This window comes from Aricia agestis, chromosome 16 (genome assembly GCF_905147365.1).
Source record: "Aricia agestis chromosome 16, ilAriAges1.1, whole genome shotgun sequence".
Classification (NCBI taxonomy): Eukaryota; Metazoa; Arthropoda; class Insecta; order Lepidoptera; family Lycaenidae; genus Aricia; species Aricia agestis.
In genome coordinates this window covers 8635592-8652577 of record NC_056421.1, presented here as the reverse complement: position 1 = coordinate 8652577, position 16986 = coordinate 8635592, and the positions used below count along the sequence as shown (strand labels likewise).

The 16986-nt window shown below is 34.4% G+C and overlaps 2 protein-coding genes across 3 annotated transcripts; one reads left to right on the top strand and one right to left on the bottom strand.

Moving 5' to 3' along the window:
• Positions 1–5103: 5103 nt before the first annotated feature.
• Positions 5104–6731, bottom strand: LOC121734758 (beta-1,4-galactosyltransferase 1-like). 2 transcript variants are annotated; one of them, XM_042125369.1, is made up of 4 exons: positions 6353–6731; positions 6009–6281; positions 5507–5707; positions 5104–5415 (listed from the first exon to the last, which is right to left on the bottom strand). In XM_042125369.1, exons 1-4 carry the CDS (start codon positions 6685–6687, stop codon positions 5289–5291), a joined length of 936 nt encoding a protein of 311 aa, XP_041981303.1. In that variant the 5' UTR covers positions 6688–6731; the 3' UTR covers positions 5104–5288. The 2 variants fall into 2 exon arrangements, with proteins under 2 accessions (XP_041981303.1, XP_041981302.1); XM_042125368.1 differs by having other exon boundaries at positions 5107–5421.
• Positions 6732–7039: 308 nt separating this feature from the next.
• On the top strand, positions 7040–13810 carry LOC121734757. Its single transcript, XM_042125367.1, has 6 exons — positions 7040–7754; positions 9924–10009; positions 10263–10513; positions 12147–12348; positions 12622–12767; positions 13390–13810. The coding sequence occupies exons 1-6, from the start codon at positions 7142–7144 to the stop codon at positions 13595–13597; spliced, it is 1506 nt and encodes a 501-aa protein (XP_041981301.1). The 5' UTR covers positions 7040–7141; the 3' UTR covers positions 13598–13810.
• The last annotated feature ends 3176 nt before the right edge of the window (positions 13811–16986 follow it).

Here is a 16986-nt window from a genome sequence, read left to right as displayed (position 1 = left end):
AAGTACTTACAGAAGTGTTTCTGAAATTAAATTAAATTAACAAATTAGGTACCTATGTATTATTAGATCAAGATTGAGACAAGAATTAAGTAAGTAAATAGAACAAAAATTGTATCATAAAAAAAAAAGTAACGTATGCGAAGTGAACAATAAACATAACACGATTCGAAACCTTTGCAGGTGGCATATTGTGTGACTTACCCGCGAATCAGCAGTAAAAAAGTGTTACAGAAAATTCCGAAACCATGATCGGCTTGGCCGACTGACTAGTCGGCCGCTTAGTCGGCTTCTTTGCAGCCGACTAATCGGCTAGTCGGCCAAAGTCATGATCTTCACGTCATCTCTAATTATTATGCTTATAGTTTATACTCGCGTTCACATTGCACTTATCGAATTCCTACATTTTGCCTTCAGCAGGTTAAGAACGGCTTAGATTTGTAATATTCATTAAAATTTATAGTTATTCAGGCTGGTATAAATAGTCAGTACTCAAGATGCGCCTCGGTCTCAAGACACGGTTCAGGTTCTGTGATTGATTGGCTGTCAAAATTTGGACCTGCATCTTAAGTTCTGACTATTTATACCGGCCTTAATGCCATTGAATAAAACCACTCTTGTTTTAAATTACGATTTTAATATTAACAAAACAATTATTATGCTTGGACTGATATTAAAAATAAATAAAACTTTAGGGATTGCTATTAAACAAATTTGAAATTTAATACTTATTAATGTCTAAAATGCTTTCTAATGTTCTTCTAATTAATAATTATTACATACATGGGCGTACCCAGGATTTCAGGTAAGGGGGGGCAGCATACCTGTTTCGAGAAGATGGTCGGTCTGGTAGGTATATTGAAACAAAAAATCATGAAAATTGACTTTTATTAATCTCACTGAAAAGATATTTTGGTAGGTAGGTAACATAATACGTAATACGGTTGATAGGTAACGTAATGCGCGATAAAAAAAATGTAATTTATTTCCACTTGTCAGGAATTGACATTTATTTTAATTTCTTGGGCAGTTGCCCCTACCTGGGTACGCCCATGATTACATACCTAAGATATGTTATTTTCTACATCTAAAGATATTACGATGGATTCCTTTATCACAGACTACTTCACTAAACTACTTTACTTAGGCCGGTATAAATAGTCAGTACTCAAGATGCATCTCGGTCTCAAGACGCGGTTCGGATGATTGGTCCAAATTTTGACAGCCAACCAATCACAGAGCCTGAACCGTGTCTTGAGACCAAGATGCATCTTGGGTACTGACTATTTATACCGGCCTTAAATTACTTAGTTAAAAAATACATTAATTTAATATGCTCATTGCTCTTAAAACTTACATTTTTTTCTGTCTCTACTCTAAATATAATATATGTCTCTACTCTAAATATAATCTATAATAGTATGTAATAGTATGTTGAAGTCTTTAGGAAGTGAAATCTTCATTTCTTTCTTAATTAGCAGGCTATTATATCATTTTGCTTTGTTTGTGCTTAAAAATACTAGTTACTTGATTCTAGAGGTAATTCATTATTAGTAATAATGAATTACCTCTAGAAAAATTACATATTTTTCTAGAGGTAATTCATTTTATTACAGAACTACGACAAAAAATCAAATACGAATACTGAAAATAATAACACAACACATAATGGCAACAACAAAATACAAAAATACATAACTGACTATTTTAAACCACAACATCCATTTCGTATCAAAACACAAACAAATTAAAATTTTACATCAAAACATTGCTAGCTTCCATACAAAAAGATGTCAACTAGAAATTGCGCTAGCAGAACTAAAATCATACAATAAGGAACCAGATATCATATGCCTAACCGAAACCTTTGTCGAAAAAGGGTCGGAACAAAATATAGCTCTAAACAACTATAATCTAGCATCATTTTACAGTAGGTCTAAGAAACAAAAACGAGGTGGAGTATGCATTCTTATAAAAAATAATACCTATTCCTATAATAATATTGACTATTGTTCCTCAATCGATAATAATTTTGAATGCTGTGGCATAGAAATTGGTGATATAAATATGGTTATTATTTGCTTATATAGAACACCAATTTCTGCAGTTAGTATATTTATCGAAAAGCTAGACTCACTTTTGTATAATATAACTAAAAATTCAAAGAAAAATATTAATATAGTCATTGCAGGAGACTTTAATATTAACTTACTTAAAATAAACAGTGACTCAAATGCATTGCGTGATATCTCAAGTAACTATAATTTAACAATCCATTTTAATAAACCAACTAGACAATCCACATGCATAGATAATATTTTAAGTAACTTAACACAAGTCTATAGCGAACTACTTCACATGTGTCTCTCGGATCATAACACAGCGCAATTTATTTCAGCAACAATAGAAACATCTAATAACCTCACCCTACATAAATATTACTATGTCTACAAGAGAGAGTATAAAAAAGACAACATAAAAAAATTCAAAAACTATTTGTCAAACATTTGCTTTGATACATATTTAGACAACTCAAAACCTTTTAACGAAGCATTTAATAATTTTTATGACTTATTCACTATGCTATATAAACTTTGCTTTCCTATAATCCGCCTTAAGGTTACAAATAAACATAAATTACCTCACTGGATAACTAAGGGCTTAAGAGTTAGTTGTAAAACAAAACGAAAATTACAATATAATTATTATAGAAAAAAAGATATTTCCACGAAAAATAAATACAAGCAATATAGTAAATTACTGAGGAAGTGCTTTAGACTTGCAGAAATAAATTCACATAGTAAATATGTCGCAAATGCAAAAAATAAATGTAAAGCGTCATGGGATATTGTTAAACAATGCTCAAGCAAAGTTAACAACAATAAATTTATTACAGACATTAAAATTAATAATAAAAAACTTACCACACCCACACATATAGCAAACGCATTTAATGAATATTTTATAAAAACTACAAACATAAATATAGCTTCAAATTCTAATTTTACAAGCAATATTCATGACAATCCTATGAGCATCTTTTTAAAACCTTGCACCTGTGACGAAACAATAAACATTATTAATTCCTTAAAAAATACGAATACAGTTGGTTATGATGAAATTTCCACAAAGGTAATCAAAGAATGTAAATATATAGTTGCCCCCATCTTAACTGAACTGATAAACAAGTCTTTCGTAGAAGGTTGTTTTCCAGACAAGTTAAAAGTTTCAATAATAAAACCAATATTCAAAAAAGGTGACAGAAAGCAATTAAGTAATTATAGGCCAATTGCGCTAGTTCCAATTCTATCAAAAATATTTGAAAAAGCAATGCATAAAAGACTAACTTCATTCATAAATAAATTTAATATCTTGAAACATGAACAATTTGGCTTTCAAAAGAACAAATCAACTCAACAAGCATGTTTCAACGTTACTAACCAAATTGTAAACTGCATTGATGAAAAGAACCACTGCATAACTGTTTTCATTGACATGACTAAAGCTTTTGATTTTGTTTCACATAAATTACTACTGAAGAAATTAAGCAAAATGGGAATAAGGGGACCAGCTTTAAATTGGATTAAGGCCTTCCTTGAAAATAGAACGCAATACACAATAATAGAAAACATTAACGGAGATAATGAATTAGTCAATACTGAATCTGCAGTCTTACTTAATGAATATGGAGTTCCACAAGGCTCTGTACTAGGTCCTCAGCTATTCTTGTTTTACATAAATGACATTCCCATTGAAATTAATAATCCAATAATCATGAATAATTATAAATTTACATTATTTGCTGATGACATATCTATAATATTTACATATAATAAATCGGACGTGAATAAAATCGAAAATGACATAAACTTGACACTTAGATATTTAATTGAATGGCTGACATGTAATAACCTTAAAATTAATGTTAATAAAACTAGGTATATACAATTTAGAACTTATAACAAAAAACCCGTTGACTTAAAATTAACACACAATAATGAAAAAATAGAGGAAGTTGAGGAAAACTTGTTTTTAGGCGTACAAATTGACAAACACTGTAATTGGCATGCACACATAGATAAAGTTTGTTCAAAACTGAACAAATTTGTTTTTGTCTTGCGCAGGTTAGCATGGACAGTTAGTATCCAAACCTCAATTACAGCCTATCACGGCTACGTGTCCTCAGTCCTGCGATATGGTCTAGTTGTCTGGGGAAACTCAACGCATATAGACAAAGCATTCATTGTGCAAAAGAAATGTATTCGTGCTATAGCTAAGATTCCACCGTATGAGTCATGTAAGCCTTTCTTTAAAAAATTCAACATATTGACTCTACCTAGCATGTACATTTTAGAAATATTTAAATTCGTTACACACAATAAGGACATTTTTACACAATTGATTGACACAAACCCAACTAAATATTTTAGAAATTCAAATAGATTAATTATAAATAAAAAACCAAAAACAACTCTTTTTCTAAATAATGCATATACAATGTGTGTAAAGATTTATAACAAAATACCAGATCACATAAAACACTTGTCTAAAAAACAGTCTATTAGAGAACTAAAAAGAATGCTAATAAATGAATCTTATTATGATGTAAAGGAATTCTTAAACAGTTGACATTAACTTATTTTATTTTATGACAATAGTTTTTAAATTAATTGACATTTTTACTTTATTTAATTTCTTGACATAAATATATAGATTTCTCATTACTCTCATGACATGTTTAATTATTACTAAGTATGTAAAAATTGATTTGAATAGGTATTGTTAGCGTAAAATATATTTTGTATGATTATAATTACTTATATTATAACTTTATGATAATATGTTTAATTATTACTATTATTAATGATGATTGATAACTTATGTATAAAATTGATTTGAATATTTTTAGTGTAAAACATATTTTTGTACATGATTTTAATTTAAATATATATTTGCATGCTATTTTATACATAGCTAAAAGTGTTAGATCTTAAGAAAATAATCATTACCACCTACTGTATTCACCACTTTTATAGCAAATAAACGAATTGAATTGAATTGAATTGAAAAAACATCTCAATTATCACATAGTTACGGTAATAAATTAACTATGTGATAATTGAGATGTTCACATGACTAGACAAACTTTAAAATAATAAATGCCAACATTCGAAATACAACATAATACTGAAAAAATAACATTGAAATATACAATACCTTTGTGCTAAGTTCTAGCTTACTAAAACAATAACTATTAATCTATTCATGATTAAAACAGCCTTTAATATAGTCTACAAATCGACCATAATATGAGTAAACAATGGATGCAGGACGGTAGCAACTTCGGTATACTTTAATGTGTTGAGTCCATCGTTTAGCATCAATTCCTTTGAAAATGTCCTCTCAGTTCTTTTTTGTCTGTAACTGAAAATAATAAATTATAATATTATATCGAACACCAGAAATAATGAGATACTACAAGTACTCAAATATAAAAATGATACATTACCTTCTTTCTTTTGGTGTATAAATTCTATGGTAAAGACTAGTCTTAGGCTCAAACCTACATATTTTTATATTATGATATTCTAGTCTAGAAAATAGGTCCTCCTTAACATAAAAATTATTGCTCATGCCATTAACAGTCTTATATTGTTTTGATAGTATTGATATAGCACCGTCAAACTGATTCAAATAGGGCAAGACGAACCTGAAAAAATTTAAGTTGCATAACAAAATAGTAGAAACTTACTAGCTATGATTACAGATGGTTGTAGTCTTTATTTTTATTATTATATATTTTACAATCATTACAATCTAAGCTATCTAAAGGCTTTTTTCAATGCTAATATTATAATATACAAAGGAAACAGCCATCTCTTTTATAATGAGTACTAAAATGATAGCCTACTTCAGTGTTCAGATGATCTGCTGACATGACATCAAATGTTCAATATGATGATGATAGTCTAATGAATGGTGATGAGCGCTGGTATAGTAAAGCGAGGCACCTATATTTATCAATGCTACTCGACATATGCCTAGGAAGTTTTGTGCAAGCATATAGATTGGAAGGCTTCAGCGGCACTAGGTCCATCTCATGCAACACGAGACAAGGGTATCCATCCCGCATAGCGGCCACAGCACCAATATTCATCAGTTTAGCTTTATTGTATGGCTTCGTGTCGACTTGTTCCACCACATAAATTTTATAATGTATTTGTTGTTTGCGTAGGAACATGTGCATGTACACAAGGAAGCCTCGTAATTGTTCCGCTTTGTCCCTGTATAAAAATAAGAAATTTATTTTCCTTAAATTACTTTTTGATTACCATGTATGGAAAGTTGTGTGTACCTGTACGGGACAATAATAGCTGTACTGTACTTGGGTTTACAGTCCATTGGAGCATGCTCCCCACCTTCTCTAATTCCATGACCATCGATTAAATCCCCGTCAATAATACTGATAGGCAGAGTAGTATCGTCTCGCACGATATCGTAATAATCACAGTCCACCAACGCTGTGCTCGTAAAATTGTTACCAATGTCTTCATATAGATTCTTTAATATTTTCTCTAATTTTATAAACTCGTATGTTCTACGTGCATTTTTGTTGGGGTGCAGTAATATAATCAATATTATGACTACGAGACCACTGTATAAAAATCTCTTTTTATAACCATAACGCATGTCCAATGGAAACTTATTATTGGCTACAATAAAATGACATTTTATAAAAACAACTAATCGTGGTTTAATGTTATATGTGTGTTAATTAATTATGAATTTAATTTAATTAAAATAATAAAATTTTTTAGAAGTTCCTCTTCAATACAATTAACAATATTATGACTTTGACAAATACCAATTGACAAATGACACATTCGACAGCTGACATGAAGATTTTTTTAATATTTGCGACCATTTGTGTAAAACATTTTACCCGGTGACTACGAAAAAAGAAAAGACTCCTTGCAGACTGCAGTGAGCAGTCTTGCAGAAAATGTTAGTTCAAATGAGGGTATTTGTAAAAACACGTAAAATCAAGAAAAACTATTTTGCGCATTGAGTCACAATATTTTTAGCATTTTCATGACAATATAACGATTAATGTGCTATTATTTTAATCTGGTTTCTTCATAAAATGAAGGAATTAAAAGAAAACGAAACAGGCAGTCAACCAGATGAGTTCAGTGTTGAAGTCGTACGTAAATGCGTCAGTAATTTTAACATTGACAATTCATGGGATCAAAATATCTGTACACTAGATTCCAAAAATGCTGAAATTAATAAAACCCCACCATATGAAGCAATGATAATCGATGAAAGCGTAACGGAGAACAGCAACAGAAGAGAAGTTTCGGTACAGACCGAACCTAATGAAAATAATAAGGATAGCATAGACGATGTGTTTTACTCGTTAAACGCTGAAAACCAACTAGATGGTTGCTTAAATGACAATTCTGAACATTCGTTAGGTGGAAAACGCATACGACGTGATTCATACGAAGACAGAAGCCAAATCAGACCATGCAAGAAGGGAAAATGTACTTCGAGTGTGAATGACATATCAATAGTGATATCTAGGGCATCTTCAGAATCAGAAACATCTTTCAAATCTATCAAAAGCAATTACTCGTACAAAGTGAGGAAGAAACGACGAAAGTCTGATTCTAATCTTTTCAGAGACGTCCTTCAAAGGTCAAAGAAAACTCCGAACTTAACCAAAAACGGTAATGAATATACTCCTGGCCCTGGTAAGTTTATGACTCAAGTTTTGTCCTGTAATCATTTTTATAATGCTGACCACTGAATACTGACTGTAGCCATGCAGTCCCTCTCTTAAGTGTGTACGTAACACCATTAATCATTATAATTATGCTTAAAAGTTATGAGTTATAACTTATTACTCAAATCTACCATTACAACTTTTATGCATTTCCGGATACGTATTTGAGTTTGGGGTATTAGCGCCCCTTACCTAAGTAGGTTTTACGATGTTTCTACATTAGTTACCTAGGGGCGCTGCAAAAAAAAATATTTATTTTCTCCAAAACCAAAATCACGATTCCGACTTTGATGCGATCTTAGTAATCGGTTCGAGTTTTATTGATGAAATTAAAACTCTTTTTAATTAAATGTTCTATGTAACGAATTATATTATAGTGAAACGTAAAAAGCTTTTTTTATTATAATAACAGTAAGTAGGGTAGGTACTAATAACTTGATCAGCTTTCACAGAGTTGCATAAGTCTTTTTTTGTTTGTTTTTATTGGCTAGCACCACAATAAGCTGTTATTATTTTTTAGATTCCTTTTCTCTGCTCTGGTCATGCATAATAATACTTCTCTACAATAAAAACCTGAAATGATAATTACTGTTATTTCATATCATATAAAAATACTTATATCGACCAAATCCTTTTTTTTTTTAATGGAATATTTTTTTTAATGCAAACGAGCAAACGGGTCACCTGATGGAAAGCAACTTCCGTCGCCCATGGACACTCGCAGCATCAGAAGAGCTGCAGGTGCGTTGCCGGCCTTTTAAGAGGGAATAGGGTAATAGGGGAGGGTAGGGATGGGAAGGGAATAGGGGAGGGTAGGGAAGGGAATAGGGTAGGGGATTGGGCCTCCGGTAAACTCACTCACTCGGCGAAACACAGCGTAAGCGCTGTTTCACGCCGGTTTTCTGTGAGAACGTGGTATTTCTCCGATCGAGCCGGCCCATTCGTGCCGAAGCATGGCTCTCCCACGTATAAAAGTTTTTACAAAAACTTTTATACGTTAAATTGTTTTTGAAAAAAAATCTAGTAAGTACCTATCGCATATTTTTTTCAATAACAATTTCTTTGTTTTAATTACATCTTCAAGAAGGCTTCGTAACGAGATTTGCCGCGACGAGATTATACCATTGATTAACTACATGTATTCTTAAAATCGTTTAGTGAGACACCACCACCAAAATTCAAATTAACTATAACCACAATGCAATTCGTTATAGCCAATAGGTTATATATGTAATAGGTACATTTTCGTACCGAATTGTGTTTAGTCATAACCCATAGTATGAGTATTGAGTAGGTATACGTATTAGGTACCTACGTATACAACCTGTATTAACGATAGGCTGCTGGAGATCCTCAAACTTGTATGAGACGATATTGTATGACGTCATAATAATAATGTTACGGTACACGGTATACGGACATGTAGTGCCATCTAGCGTCAAACCAGCGAAACTTATCGAGGGAACACCGACAACATAAATCCCCTACTCAATACTAGATGGCATGAGGTGCGCAAGTACATACTCGAACTCTAGAAAAGTCCAACATTTTTACGTGTTTACCGCTTTATTTTTGTTTACGTATTTAGTTGTTTATGTTTATTGTGGTACATGCTCGAGCCTCCTAGAAAGTCCCACTTGTTTACGTGAATCGGGAACATGCTGGAATTCGTCTCGCCATATAAAAAGCCGCAGGTAGATGGCCCGGCAATTCAGTTCGTTTCGAGCGATCATCAAGGCGATTTCGGAGTGACAACAAGTGATCAATAGTGAGTGAACCAGTGAAACCTTCGACTTGGCTACGACCTAGGACATTGATAGTGCTTAGTGATTGGACCTAGTGATAAGTGTTTGGACTTAGTGCTAAGTGTTGTGACCTAGTGTGTGCTTGTGTGACCTAGACTTAGTGAATAAAGTCTTCAAGAGAGTCAGCAGGTCTTTCTCTCCAAATCCTCGAACCCTAGCACGTAAGAATAATTTAAAATATTCAAGAATGGTCGGCATCGTACAATCTATTCGTCTGGCGGCATTTACTGATCTTTTGTTGCTTGTCGATACATACTTACTATGTATCTAGTGTTGAAAATTATACGCTAATTGGCAAATTATGGAATTGATAAGTGAAGTTGTGTCTGTAGTTGCAGGCACTCCTAGGACGAGTCGACGAAGCAATCGGACGAAAGTTGGGCGACTAATGGAAATTTGTACATGGATTGGAAAGAAGGTAAACAAAACCCAAATCTAGCTTAACATGCTAAGCGTGAACTTCGGAAATCTTGCTCAAAATAACACTCGTTGTGATCCTTTCTGCTCTCTTTTGTTTCGCCTTTTCTACTTCCTTTTACCAATAAGCATACGGATCGCCTTATAATAAATTATTATTATTAGATACAAGTACGATTTCATAAAATCCCTAAATACAATCCTTTAGTGATGAACTCATTAATCATTATAGTCTGTTGTTGTTGCTTTTACAGGGGTATCAATCCCTTACTGGTTTGTACAGCGATATTCTGCAAGATCCAATAAATCACTATGAAGCAGAAGAAAACCTTAAGAAAAAAGAAGAAAATACTAAAAACGAATTAGAGGAAGTCAAAACAGAAATGAAAAAGTTTTTCGAAGAAGTAAACCTGAAGCATTCGCATTTGGCGAACGAAAATGAATATTTACAAAAAGAAATAAAAAGGATGGCATCAAAAATAGAAGAACTGGAAATCAAAATAAGGTATCAGAGTCAAGTAACTCTTTTTTTTAATGAAATAAGGGGGCAAACGAGCAAACGGGTCACCTGATGGAAAGCAACTTCCGTCGCCCATGGACACTCGCAGCATCAGAAAAGCTGCAGGTGCGTTGCCGGCCTTTTAAGAGGGAATAGGGTAATAGAGGAGGGTAGGGATGGGAAGGGAAGGGAATAAGGGAGGGTAGGGATGGGATTAGGGTAGGGGATTGGGCCTCCGGTAAACTCACTCACTCGGCGAAACACAGCGCAAGCGCTGTTTCACGCCGGTTTTCTGTGAGAACGTGGTATTTCTCCGGTCGAGCCGGCCCATTCGTGCCGATGCATAGCTCTCCCACGTAACTTTAGCAAGGGCTTATATCAAGTTGGTCGTGATAGGACTTTACATCAAAGAAGTGTAATGTGAAATGTGTATAATGTATACTTACTTTCTATATATTATTAGATTTCATAATATCATGTGCCAGTCGCATGGGCGGACCGAGGGAGGGGGCAGGGGGGGGGGTTGGATCATGTTGACGTCCCTACTAATAAAATTAGTCCTGCCTAAGGGGGCTATTACATTATCCTTTATATATGATCATTTCTATGATCATATATAGGATCCAATATATATGATCATTTGATCATATCTGCATATTACATTATCATATTTCATTGATCCAATTTTACGTCATATGTGGTTTCAATAGCCAATGGAGAGCGCTAACGCTGACAGGTATTGACGTCAGGGTTACTAGATCTCAGAGAATTCGATTTGTCAAAAGACATCGTCATTTTTAATATGGCTTGTTTTTTGTTATTTCAGCAAGATTATCCAAGTATATAATTAGAAAAATAAATACATTACATTATTTGAAACATATTAACGAACAAGCAATTTAAAACTCTTTTTTATATTAAATAACTGGCAACACCTATTTCTATGACCGTATTGGATCCAATCTCTCAGAAAATATCAAAAATCTATGATCAAGGAAGAAATTAATCATATGTATATATTACATTATCCAATATCATTGACTCAATGATCTCGGATCCAATATATATGCTAATCTAATATCCCCCTTAGGGGGATACTATTGTATACTTGGATAATCTTGCTGAAATAACAAAAAACAAGCCATATTTAAAATGACGATCTCTTTTGACAAATCGAATTCTCTGAGATCTAGTAACCCTGACGTCAATACCTGTCAGCGTTAGCGCTCTCCATTGGTTATTGAAACCACATATGACGTAAAATAGGATCAATGAAATATGATAATGTAATACGAAGATATGATCAAATGATCATATATATTGGATCCTATATATGATCATAGAAATGATCCAATATAAATGATAATGTAATACCCCCCTAACGGGCCTGGTTTCTGACTGAAACCGGCCACGACACTGAAACTGGAGTGGGAGTTATTATTATAGATCTCATCTTTTTCCGAAGATGATGATTTATGATCATTTTATGAAGATACTCCTAAATAGCCGAGCAGTGATCTTGACTTAGAGCGTACGGTCTCACCTTAGTCTCTTCATACAGAGACTAAGGAAGATTGCAAATTAAAAAAAAACAGGTACAAATCTCGCTCCAATTCTTCTCCTAACCATTTTTTTCCAGCCAGCAACAGACTCAGCCCAAGCCTCAGTGCGCCCCGCCTCCACCACCGCCCCCGCCTCCGCCCCCACCACCCCCGCCGCAGCCCGCGAAGCTGACGCGCGCACACACGCTGCCCCGTAGCAGCTCAAGTCAGCAACGCGCTAGTGCCCGACTGACCATCACGCCTGAGGATATCGCCAACGTCAAATTGAGGAAGACAAAGGTAAGACAAAAGTACCTACCTTATAGAGGTAGGTGTGAGAGTTGCACTTAAATAGAGTTATACAATTAGTTATTTTGCCAACCTAGACACAGACAATAAATACCAAATAAGCAAATTAAAAAAAAATATATGGATGCCGTACATTTCTTAGTAGATGCTCGATAGGTTAGGACTATAGGTTAGAAGTCCTAACCTAACTTACAACTTATTAGCACATAGCTGTAAACTTTAGTGCCGGGCGAATATTTGACATTTTTGAACATTTTTTTTTAGGATAATCCTGTTCGACCGAAACCGACGCAGAAGGAGAAACAACCCTTCATCTCGCAGCATTTACTAGAAGCGACGAGGGCCAAATTAGGCCGGAACAGACCTGTCGCTGCGTCCACGCCGAAGCAGCAACTGTCGGAATTAGAGAAGTTTGTGCTGTTTTATTAATAAGCCAAAAGCAAATATGCATGGAGGTCGTATAAAAGCACGGACATTTATTTTTCCATATTATAAATAAATAAATTATTATTATAACTGCAGCCTAGCCGTCGCCACCGTTCAACGGCTTTTTTACCGTTTCAAGGGCAAACGACAGCAGCTTTTATCGTCAGTGGTAGGCGAATGCAGCTAGTAAGTAGGCAATAATGCGTCGACAACGACCGCTGCTGACCTTTGACAAGTTTACCGATGATTACAGGAACAGGTGGCTATAGTGCTGACTGCTGATGCAACTGCAGTCGTACAACAAGCAACTGTTGACTGTTCCAAAGTGTTGTTGCCTTGAATAGCTATCTAGCTAATAGCTATCCACAGCACTTCTAAAAAACTTGAGAAGATTCAGGGGACACCCGGATGGAACGAAGTTGCTTTCTAGAGAGATAGAGAGAGATAGACAGCCAGAGAAACACGCGCACGCAGCACGGCTTACTATTGTAGCAAAAGTCTCGTTACAACTTTTGGTCTTAATTTTTTCCATCTAGCCCCCTTTTGCAAAGCGCAGGAACTTCGTTCCAATATAAAACAAACTATAATAATCTTTATACTCCTCAGGTGCCTCCTGCAAGAGACGTCAGTGACGACGCTATACCGGCGCCGCGTGACGCGCGGTACCTGTCGCAGCGCGGACGAACTGCGAGCGCGACCGTACCCTGCTGCTAGGTCGTGTCGCTCGCCGTGCTCACCCAAATCGCCGCGATCTAACTCCATGTCTCGAGTACCCAGCTCCCCACTCAAATTCCCTTTAGTGCTACCTCCGTAACACAGTCCGATAGAAGTTAATAGTCGTTTTCGTTTGGTTTTTACTGCGCATATATAGCGTATTGCACATGTGCAATGGTAAAAATTAGTGTCAGTGCCATGTGTTATAATCTGACAGTAACTGAGAATACGGCTACTATTTCTCGAAGGTTTTTACGAGAACTATCCATATGTGGTTGAAATAAAGGTCCTACAAGTGAAATAACTGAACGCAGTGCAGTTGTTTTTATGACATGGCCAAAAACAGAAAAGTTGCTGGCGGCTGTATAGAATCCGGCCCTGTATAGTCCGGCAAGAAAGTGAAGAAATTAAAAAGTAGCAACATAATAGTGTCATCCCTTTCAAATCAATCTAAGAACAAAGGGATGACACTATAATATAATAATAATAATAATCATCATTTTTATTCAGGCAATAAACCCATATAACAATAATTATTTATGTATATAAATAAAATTAAGTTAAAATTAAATTAAATTTTACATAAAAGTATACATTGCAAATAAAATAATAAATATAAGCAATAGGTAAAAATAAAATAAAATGTTACAAAAATGCGTTTATCATTTCTGGTTTCTGTCGCGATGCACCGATAGCCAGTAGGCTGGAAACGATTTCTCCAGACACCTGGCACACACACCGAGAATTTCATTCTTAGAAGAACGCACGCGGGCCCAGAATTCCGAAACTCGTGCTCTAATAACGGCGAAGTAATCGGGAACTCTGGCGTCGGCAAACATGCTCGAAGCGCTGCAATATTTTGGCAGTCTCTTATGAATGCGGTACCTATGCGTTATTATACTGCACCCTGATGCTGCTCCTTACAGTTTTAGAGCAGTTGACCCAAAGCTGACATGTATAAAAGCATTGACAATATGCCCTAAATAGTGTCACCCTTGCCTTGCTTCAATGCTGCACCGAGCAAAACGGTGCAGCATTGAAGCAAGCATGTTACACCGAACGGCCATTGCCCGTCTCTCACGAACAATGTCTTCATTGTCAGACAGATTCTCGGTCTATGATGTTGCCACTTTTTAATTTCTTTACTTTCTTGTCGGACTATACAAATTCAAACACAATGCAAAATTTTGCAATCTGTAGTTTGTATACTAATGAAATGATTATTGACATAGTGATTTAGATAAAATGTTTTTAGATATAATTGTATTTAGATAAAATGTTTTTTCATATTTTGACTGCTCGTTGCTCACGTATTTTATATATTTTTGAATAGAGTATTTAGCTAGAATTTTTATACCTTGTAACCTGTACTTTATAATAATTGTGATAATTTTTATTCATTAAAATACTTTCCTGTTGTTAATATTGAATCTGTTTTTTATTTTTATGGTACGGTATATATTTATATATTTTATACTTACTAAGAGTTACTAAGGTAAATAACTAGTGAATGGATAGTACCAGTCATAGTTTTGGATCCGACCGTAAAATCCTGCAGGAATCGTTTTTTTTGATCAAATATATTTTAAAATAATCTTTAGAACGTATAGAATGAATTAAAGTTGGGTTGCCTTGTCAAAAGTAGCCGTAAGTACCTCTAATTAAGTTGTATGTTCATGAGATAAATGCATTTATATTGCATTTGCATGTATATTTTTTTCAGTTTTATGAACTTTACAATCTAAAACATCAACATTGTGATAACCAAGGAGATACAATATTTGGGATGAAATTGGGCAAATAATGAATTTCGTTTCCTCTTGTTTCTCTTTTCCTCTTCTGATAAAATACAGCTAATTACAACAATATCCTCGTCACTATTCTCCATAATGAAAATGCACGTTCACAGAGTATGACGGACTAAAAATAACTAAATTGCCGATGCTGAACGCGAACGCAGTGGACGCACCCCATCGGCATTTCGTCAATGCCGACCTACGCTCCGTACGCTCCGATTCCGATCCAGTGGACGCGCAGCTTTATATGAACGTGGCGAGAAAAGGAACTAAACGATTATATTATACAAACACGTCATATTTGACATGTGTTTGACAGTTCTTCTTTACCAGCAGCCATCAGCAGCGCTCCCGTCAATTTCACCCACGTTCATTTAAAGCCTTCTTGAGCTGTACAGAACTTCAAGGAAGTTAAAAATAAAAATAATAGTGTCAAGTATTCTCACATAGTTGGTTTTTTTGCTGGGAATGTGAACGAGTGATGTTGTGTTTTTGTATTATTTTCCTAGAATTATTGTGTTATCAGGGTTTTGTTTGTGTAATATTGGTAGGATATATTATCCATATTTAGATATTCCTTAACGTGCACAAGACTTGTGCACGTTAAGGAATATCTAAATCACTTCACTCAATCAATTCGGTGTAAGAGAATCACTTTCCTACACTTACTGTAGGAAAGTGATGCAATATCCAGAAACGTGTTATTTTGTGTTCCCTCCAAAACTCTATCGAAAGTTTCAGTAAAGCGTCTACCACTTTACTGAATCGACTGACTTGACTTCTTGACTGTATTGACTTTATACTTAGACATTGACTAGACTTTAGACCTGACAACTGACAATATAGAAAAACCATAGACTTAATATATACTGTCGTATAGACCACCTGACAACCCGAAAATGCGTGACCATTTTCGATCTGTCAATGTGTGCGTGTGCTAGTGATGTATATTTTACTATCGATAGTATAGTATTTTGCTATCGATAGTATAGTCCGTTCGAGTTATTTTACCTGAGTTTCTATAAGAAATAAATAATATGCAACTTTGACAGATTTGTATTTCAAATTAGGTATCATAAATTTTAATTGGCAAAAAAAGGTGACGATTGAAAAGTAGATACACATTTTCTTTTGGAATGATTTTTCAATTGTCGGATATGTTATGACATGAGGTTCTTATAGGGGTAAATAATATACACATAACACATTATAAAGTTACTTATTTATTACTCAGATAAAATCTATCTGGTAAATCAGCCCTTACATTGAAAGTAAACGTTGAAAGTAAACAACACACATAGTATATTATATTTTATTCTTAAATTAAATACTTATCATAAAATATCATATTATTTTTTATTACAATTATTTTTAACCGACTTCCAAACAGGAAGAGTCTAGACGTTCGACTGTGGATATATTTTTTATGTATGTTCAACGATTACTCCGCGGTTTATGAACCGATTTTCAATTTTTTTCTTTTGTTGTACATTGTATTGTTCCGAGTAGGTATCATGTTCACAAAAGTGGTGGTCTGGTGATGGAAACCATGATAAATCGAGGTGACTCCTTGATATTCAAATGGGAACATATGGTCCCAGAAAACGTTCAAAATCTTTCGATTAATAAATTTAAAAAAGTAGTCAAAGAACGTTTTGTGCCAAAGCCAAAATTATTTCATAAACGATGGCAC

What these genes read in the sequence shown, in the direction of transcription:
- LOC121734758 (XM_042125368.1), bottom strand. Translation starts at nt 6,687, where the DNA reads ATGCGTTATGGTTATAAAAAGAGATTTTTATACAGTGGTCTCGTAGTC. An exon ending in GCTATTATTGTCCCGTACAG is followed by an intron (nt 6,282 to 6,352) that starts GTACACACAACT and finishes ATTTTTATACAG; the next exon opens with GGACAAAGCGGAACAATTAC. An exon ending in AGTAGCATTGATAAATATAG is followed by an intron (nt 5,708 to 6,008) that starts GTGCCTCGCTTT and finishes AAATTTTTTCAG; the next exon opens with GTTCGTCTTGCCCTATTTGA.
- LOC121734757 (XM_042125367.1), top strand. Translation starts at nt 7,142, where the DNA reads ATGAAGGAATTAAAAGAAAACGAAACAGGCAGTCAACCAGATGAGTTC. An exon ending in GTACATGGATTGGAAAGAAG is followed by an intron (nt 10,010 to 10,262) that starts GTAAACAAAACC and finishes TTGCTTTTACAG; the next exon opens with GGGTATCAATCCCTTACTGG. An exon ending in GAACTGGAAATCAAAATAAG is followed by an intron (nt 10,514 to 12,146) that starts GTATCAGAGTCA and finishes ATTTTTTTCCAG; the next exon opens with CCAGCAACAGACTCAGCCCA.